Source organism: Camelina sativa, chromosome 11 (genome assembly GCF_000633955.1).
Source record: "Camelina sativa cultivar DH55 chromosome 11, Cs, whole genome shotgun sequence".
Taxonomy (NCBI): domain Eukaryota; kingdom Viridiplantae; phylum Streptophyta; class Magnoliopsida; order Brassicales; family Brassicaceae; genus Camelina; species Camelina sativa.
Genome location: NC_025695.1, coordinates 47094067 through 47100686, shown reverse-complemented (window position 1 = coordinate 47100686; position 6620 = coordinate 47094067). Strand labels below are relative to the sequence as shown.

The 6620-nt window shown below is 34.6% G+C and overlaps 3 protein-coding genes across 10 annotated transcripts in view; 1 reads left to right on the top strand and 2 right to left on the bottom strand.

Moving 5' to 3' along the window:
* Positions 1 to 1611, top strand: part of LOC104726889 — an 11656-nt gene extending 10045 nt beyond the window's left edge. For 2 of the 3 annotated variants that reach the window (XM_010445849.2, XM_010445848.2), the window contains exons 5-6: positions 14 to 856; positions 1026 to 1611. In XM_010445849.2, coding sequence (XP_010444151.1) covers positions 14 to 816 — 803 coding nt within the window. In that variant the 3' untranslated portion in view covers positions 817 to 856; positions 1026 to 1611. Of the gene's footprint in view, positions 1 to 13; positions 857 to 1025 lie in introns of those variants that run through there. The other variant, XM_010445850.2, reaches the window with a different exon arrangement.
* On the bottom strand, positions 1750 to 3688 carry LOC104726888 (ras-related protein Rab-7a-like). Of its 6 annotated transcripts, none has more exons than XM_010445843.2 (6): positions 3539 to 3687; positions 3160 to 3358; positions 2586 to 2784; positions 2358 to 2478; positions 2061 to 2195; positions 1750 to 1966 (listed from the first exon to the last, which is right to left on the bottom strand). In XM_010445843.2, exons 3-6 carry the CDS (start codon positions 2618 to 2620, stop codon positions 1895 to 1897), a joined length of 363 nt encoding a protein of 120 aa, XP_010444145.1. In that variant the 5' UTR covers positions 2621 to 2784; positions 3160 to 3358; positions 3539 to 3687; the 3' UTR covers positions 1750 to 1894. The 6 variants fall into 6 exon arrangements, with proteins under 6 accessions (XP_010444145.1, XP_010444147.1, XP_010444148.1 ...); XM_010445845.2 differs by having other exon boundaries at positions 3160 to 3302; XM_010445846.2 differs by lacking the exon at positions 3160 to 3358 and having other exon boundaries at positions 3539 to 3688.
* Positions 4883 to 6620, bottom strand: part of LOC104726887 (rac-like GTP-binding protein ARAC10) — a 2055-nt gene continuing 317 nt past the window's right edge. The window contains exons 2-8 of the mRNA XM_010445840.2: positions 6336 to 6423; positions 5974 to 6083; positions 5773 to 5836; positions 5615 to 5679; positions 5455 to 5520; positions 5259 to 5371; positions 4883 to 5165 (exon numbers count right to left, since the gene is read on the bottom strand). Coding sequence (XP_010444142.1) covers positions 5129 to 5165; positions 5259 to 5371; positions 5455 to 5520; positions 5615 to 5679; positions 5773 to 5836; positions 5974 to 6083; positions 6336 to 6423 — 543 coding nt within the window. The 3' untranslated portion in view covers positions 4883 to 5128. The remainder of the gene's footprint in view (positions 5166 to 5258; positions 5372 to 5454; positions 5521 to 5614; positions 5680 to 5772; positions 5837 to 5973; positions 6084 to 6335; positions 6424 to 6620) is intronic.

The following is a 6620-nucleotide window of genomic DNA, read 5'->3' as shown; positions in this document are numbered from 1 at the left end:
AACTTATCTTCTGGTGGTCGTAGAGATTTTGATTTAAACGATGGACCCGCTGTTGATGAGTTGAACGTGGAGTCATCTATTGCTTTTTCTCAACAGTCCCGAAGTAGCTTGACATCACAGCCAATGATCTCTGGAATAAGAATGAATAGTGATAATATGGCAGCTGGCTTCTCATCTTGGTTTCCTGCTGCTAACAATTATTCAGCAATGGGCATTCCTCAAGTCTTGCCTGATCGAGGTGATCAGCCTTTTCCAGTTATTACCAGCAATGGACCGCAGAGGATGGTGGGTCCAACATCCGGAGTTTCCTCATTTACACCGGAAATGTTTAGAGGCCCAGTTTTGCTATCTTCTCCGGCAGTTTCATTTCCGCCCACAGCGTATCAGTATCCCGGGTTTCCTTTTGGAACTAGTTTTCCTCTAGCCTCAACAAATTTTTCAGGTGCTTCAACACCATACATGGACTCTTCATCAAGTGGCAGGCTTTGTTTCCCTCCTGTCAACTCTCAAATATTGGGTCCAGGAGTTGCCATCCCGTCTAATTATCCAAGGCCTTATGTCGTAAACCTCCCAAATGGTAGTAGCAATGGTGGAGTGTCAGATAACAACAGTGCCCAGTGGTTTAGATCAGGTCTTGACTTAAATTCCGGGCCAGGAGGGCATGAAACTGATGGGAGAGATGAAGCAACACTAGTGCAAAGGCAATTACCTTTGAAAGATGATCAAGCAAGAATGTATCAAATGTCAGGTGGTTCTCTCAAGAGGAAGGAAACAGACGGTGGATGGGATGGATATAAGCAATCCTCATGGCAATAACAAACCTCAGAATCTCTTTGTAGGCTACCGCACTAAGCATGTAAGCGTCTTGAAATATATTTCTCACCTCCTCTCTTCTTTGACGTTTTAGAAAAGATATTATTTATTTCTCCAGCTCTCTCTTCTTTGACGTTTTAGAAAAGATATTATTTATTTCTCCAGCTCTCTCTATCTGACTTTGTGTTTCATATTCCTCTTTGTTTGGTTAGTTAATTTGGAGATAAAAGCAGATGCAACTGCCACAAAGTGTTCGTCTATCGGGCTGGTGAAGACGACATTGGACCGTTTTGTTCATATAATCTTGAGCAACCAGCTTCTTAGACAAAATCTGACCCCCTACGTCTTACCATCATCATGTAGATACCTCCAACAGTTTCGGATTTTCACAGGCGTGGCGTGAAAAACTCTCAGTGAAACCAAGACCATCATCATCACTTTGTTTATTTGCTCTCTATCCCCCATACAGAGAGATTTGAGAGTTTTTACAGGTGAACTTTTTTAAAAAACAACACACTTGTTGTGTCACTCTTTGGCTCGTCTTCTCTAACATCTATATGTTTCCAGTCCAAAAAAGGCAAGAAAAAGATAGTTTAGCTTATGTAATTTTTTTTAAACAGTTATGCTGTAAAAAAAAGAAGGAAATGGTGATGGTCTTAAAAGCATAATGGGTATGAGGTTGAGAGATAAATCTTGCCATGGTTTGTATTATGAAGTCAGCATCTATCAATGCCTCCTCCATTGTAGATTATTATTATTATTATTCTACTTGTGCTAGTTATGGTTGAAGAAGTGATCTATATCTTTCTCTCTTGCATCGAAATCGCTAATATATTGCAATAACAGGTCTAGAACCGTTAAACAATTTGGTGTCTGTATATTGCAATATGAGGATCAAGTGATTTAATGTCCAAAAACTTTTTTAAGACGATCAAATTGGATAGATATATTTTGTCATAAACATAATCAAATCTGAACCGAATTAAATTGTTTAAAAGCAAACCGAACCAACAAAATCTTTCTTAATTGAAATGTAATGAGGAAAGAGAGAAAAGCCTCCAAAAGAAAAAGGAAAAAAAAATCATCGTTCCCCTATCTTGTCAATCTTGTTCCCCAAGACAACGAACTTGAATTTATAGGCTTTTGGATTAGCCTAAGAATTACAAAAATAAATAAAATAAGAAAGATCACTTTAATAACCAATATTCAAAAATAATATAGAATGCATGGTGTGAGAGGCTTTATACCAAGACAAAGAACTCTTCAATATGCTTAGTGAGATTCTCAAACGATTGCCTGTTGTAGACATCGTAGACGAGAACACAACAAGCCACGTGATCATATCCAGGAATACACAGCCAACACTCATTACCAACTATTATCTACATGAAAACAAACTAGGTTATTCTTATTGCATATTTCGTGAAACAAGCATTAGTTAACAGTTAGTAAAAAAAAAACACATTCCAGAAAACAAAAGATATAAAAAGTCATCAAAACTATAAGAAAAAATTGAGAGTAGAATGCATGTAAAACTCTGTTACCTCCAAATTCCACTTTCGATTATCAATCCAGATTTGTTTTTCATACTCTTGATTTTGCCGTCCATTCGCATCCCCAGGGTTATCATGGAGAAACTTCGTTACCAATGATGTTTTAGCAACCCTGACCAAATCAAACAAACAATTCAATTAAGACGACATAGACATATGAAAAACTACAATATATATATCAAAGAGAAAAGAAATAGATCGAAAGGGCAGATAAAATACCATTTGTCATCAACTATGAAAACCTGTAGACTCATGATTGTAGTAGTTTTCGGCGTTGGAACTAAGCTGAGACGATGACGAACGATTTCAGCGACGTTGGTGAAGATTCACTGGATCTGGGATCTCTTTCAAGAAAGCAGAAATTATTTTGCTGGATGCACATTTTCTGTACACTTGTAGCAGCAGTAGTAGTAGAAATCTAGACAGCCAATTTAGTTTATCAATCTCTCATATATAAATCATGTTTGAACTATTTTAAAGAACTAATTAACACCTCTTATGTGAAAACAATTTTTTTTTGTCATTTATGTCACGCCGGCCACAACAAGATTGGTTTTACTATATATATTTAAAAATAAAATCAAAGAGTGCCATGTTTATGCCAAATATTAAATTTCATCTGTTTATATTTAATGGTAAGAAAACTGAGTAAAGTAACTAACAAGCTGAAATAATTTATTAGTTCTATCTTTTTTTATCTGTTTTAAACAAGATGTTTACTAAATAAGAAATTAATATATATCTTTAATAAATAAGAAATTAGCTAGGTTTATTAAAAATTTGAATACCTAACCTGAACTTAACAGAATCCAAGACTTGCTTATAATGAAGACAATTTCTCTCACAGTTCTAAGTGAAGAAGTAGTAGTAGATCTAAGAGAGCTGCTCTCAAGAAGAGAATGGGAGCACGAAGCAGGAGAGGGAAAGATCTACTTCCTGAGAAAACAAAACATCATCTTCAAGAATCCTAAGTTCTTTATAATAATGAGCAGCTGTTAAAAGGAGCAAAGATCGCCAAAAAGATTAGAGGTATTTAGAAGATCTTAGCAACAAGCTAGAGAAAAAGATTCCAGATCTAAATATATGAAAGAAGGTGAGATGCGATGGTGAGTCGTGCTTGAGAGCAACATATACTATGCATTTGACACATTACATGAATACACAGAACTTACCTTACACTTGTCTTCTCTTACGACCACACCCTTCAAATTCTTCTCATCTCTCGGCCGGTGAGAGTGTGATTTTGAGATTAATTCTCTAAAGACAAACACAATAAATGAGCTGTTAAGTTATGGGCAAGAATACATGTTGGTTGGTGGAAGGAAATTAAATCATCTTGTCAAACCACTTGTTTCCTATTTACTTGAACATGTGTTTGCATTCTTCATTGCCCAAAAAAAAAAAAAAAGTGTTTGCATTCTTTGGTTTTTTTTGTTTGTAAAATTAATGTTGTATTAATTAATTATATTATAATTATGCAACTTTCAATGACTAGTAACAACACTTCATCACTAGTAACTAGTAAGTAGTAGCAGCCTCACAATATTAATTTGTAATTATATTGTACATTTAAAATTGGTGATCATGAGTTATTAATTATATTAATATATTGTACAGAGGATATAAAACATATCAAATCTTCTAAAATAATTCAAATGAAATATTGTGGATTTTGAAAATTAGCCATTAACAGGATTTGACAAATATCAAATTATCAATCTGAGATTTTGACATGTGTAAAAGTTAATTTGAATATTAAAAAGATAATTCATATCTTATAATAATATTTTGACATATGTAAAAGTTAATTTGAATATTAAAAAGAAAATAATTAATATTTTCTAATAATATGTATTTATCTACATAAGAAAATTCTATTCCAAATACAAAAGGGAATATTTACCTAATGCAGCAAGGAAAGTGGATTACTATAAATATGTATATTAAGACTTACAAAGTATTCAGAAAAAAACAAAAACTTAATATGAACACCAAAGAGACAAATCCAGAATATGAGAAACCTGAAAACCTTCCCAGCCAAAAAAAATTGAGGTATTGTGAAAGATGAGCAAATTGCTATGATAGAGAAGAAAATTACAGATGAACTTCATATACAGTTGGATCTAACTATGCTTCAGACATAGATAGACAAATAGAGTCATCATCAAATACTATAGTCCAATAAGCTTTTTAGCTAATGTGAATGATTCTAAGCATGGAAATCATTTAATGAAAATATGTAATCACTCTCTTCTTTGACGGTTTTGTATATGATCTTCTGTTTCTCTCCATATAAAATATTTGGAGAGAAAAGCAGATGCGACTGCCACAAAAGGGTTTCGTTCATCGGGCTTGTGAAGACTACAATGGACCGTTTTGTCCAGAGAGAAAAACTTGTCATGGTTTGTATTATATAGTCAGCATCTATTACTCACTCTTTTGCAGATTACTCTATTCTCTACTTACGCTACTAATGAGTGAACAAGTGGATCACATTTTCTATCTTTTATTATCTGTTGCATCAAAATGACTAATATATTGCAATAACAGGTTTGAAACAAATAAACATACTTGAGTTCATCATAGTAAACTCTCTACCCACTCTGTATCACTCTCTCTTTCTGAATTCAAGGTAACTATTGATTGATTAGAGGCTAATAATCTCTTACATGATTCAATCTCTATATATATAAGTCTCCCATTTATCACACAATCTCAAAAGTGGAGTTTAATATCATCAGACTTGAGTTGGGTTATCATCATTAATGCCGAGTCACTATCCTCCCACACAGAACGTTTCTGCACAAGAAAATAAAAAACAAAGAGAAATCAGTATCCTTGGGATTCTAAATGCAGAGTTTGTGACAAGATTTCGATTTATATGTTACTCACGATAAACAGCCGTGACTCGTCTTTTGCTTCTTCTTCTTCTTCGTCTTCTCCTTTTGTTTGACCAGCGGTTTGATCACTTCCTTTATCGCGGAATCAAAAACTGCTTTCACATTCTGCAAAAGGCTCTGTTAATTCTGAAGAAAAGAACTGCCTAATAATACTATTTGAAGGGCAATTCAACGAAAGGGATATGTACCTGTTGAGTTTTTGAGCTACATTCAATGTAATATGTCGCGCCAATTAGCTTACGCAGTTCCTCTCCCTATCACATAGTAAAGCTTAATTTAATACCATCAAACCATAAAATGGAATCCACATGAAATCTACGGCAAAAAAAAAAGGCTATAAAACCAAACCTGTGCAGTAGTTACAGGGGATAGTCCAGGATGATCAGCCAAATAATGCTTATCTTCACGGAGATCTACACCGATGTTGTAAGAATCATTAACTATGTTATGTATCTAAACGTTTTAGAGGAATCTGTTGGTAAACTAAATGCTCATCGGTTTCTTACCTAATTTGGTACCGACAAGGACTAGGGGAACTCCTGGAGCAAAGTGTTGGAGTTCAGGGATCCACTGACTCAAAAAGAACAGTCATATAACATCAGAAACGATTCAATACTACTGATATTTCAGCGTCTTTATCTCGCTCGTTCGTTCGTTTTCAACATAAGAGAAAAGGAGGATGGATCCATTATTCCAATAATACAAACCTTTTTAAAAACATTCTCGTAGCTAGCTCGGCTGACTAATGAGAAAGACAAGACGAAAACATCTGCTCCTCTGTAACTTAAAGGCCTTAATCTGTTATAGTCTTCTTGTCCTGCAAACAAAGGAAATATATGTAAACTCAAAAAAGACAAATCCCCTCAAAACATAAAATGGATTTCGCCTATCCAACAACAATAAACCAAAATCAAAGAACTTGACCAATAATAACGCCTATTCTAAACCACTAAAGGATCCAACAATCAACCAAATCAAAGAACTTAACTAATAGTAACGTTCCAAAAAGAATTCAAGACAGTTCTTTCTCAGAATTGGAAATATGAATTGGGGAAAGAGTGTTCATTACCAGCAGTGTCCCATAGGCCTAAATTAACAGTGGTGCCTTCAACTACAACATTTGCACTAAAGTTGTCAAAAACTGTTGGTATGTAGTCCTGTCAAAGAACAATTCATCAAATCAATCCACAGTATCAAATCAACGAGAGGGTAACATATGTACATATTATAATAATATCATGAAGAAAAAGTCTGACTAAATCCAGAGGGGATATTAAGAGAAAGAAATAACATAAAGCTGGACTATAGTCTATACACAAAAGCTGCAAACCCCCCCCCCCCCCCCCCCCCCCCC

Coding starts and splice junctions, on each gene's coding strand:
- LOC104726888 (XM_010445846.2), bottom strand. CDS start 2,620: ATGAGTCTACAGGTTTTCATAGTTGATGACAAATG. Junction 2,479..2,585: donor TTCATAGTTGATGACAAATG/GTATTTTATCTG, acceptor TGATTTGGTCAG/GGTTGCTAAAACATCATTGG. Junction 2,196..2,357: donor ATCGAAAGTGGAATTTGGAG/GTAACAGAGTTT, acceptor GTTTTCATGTAG/ATAATAGTTGGTAATGAGTG.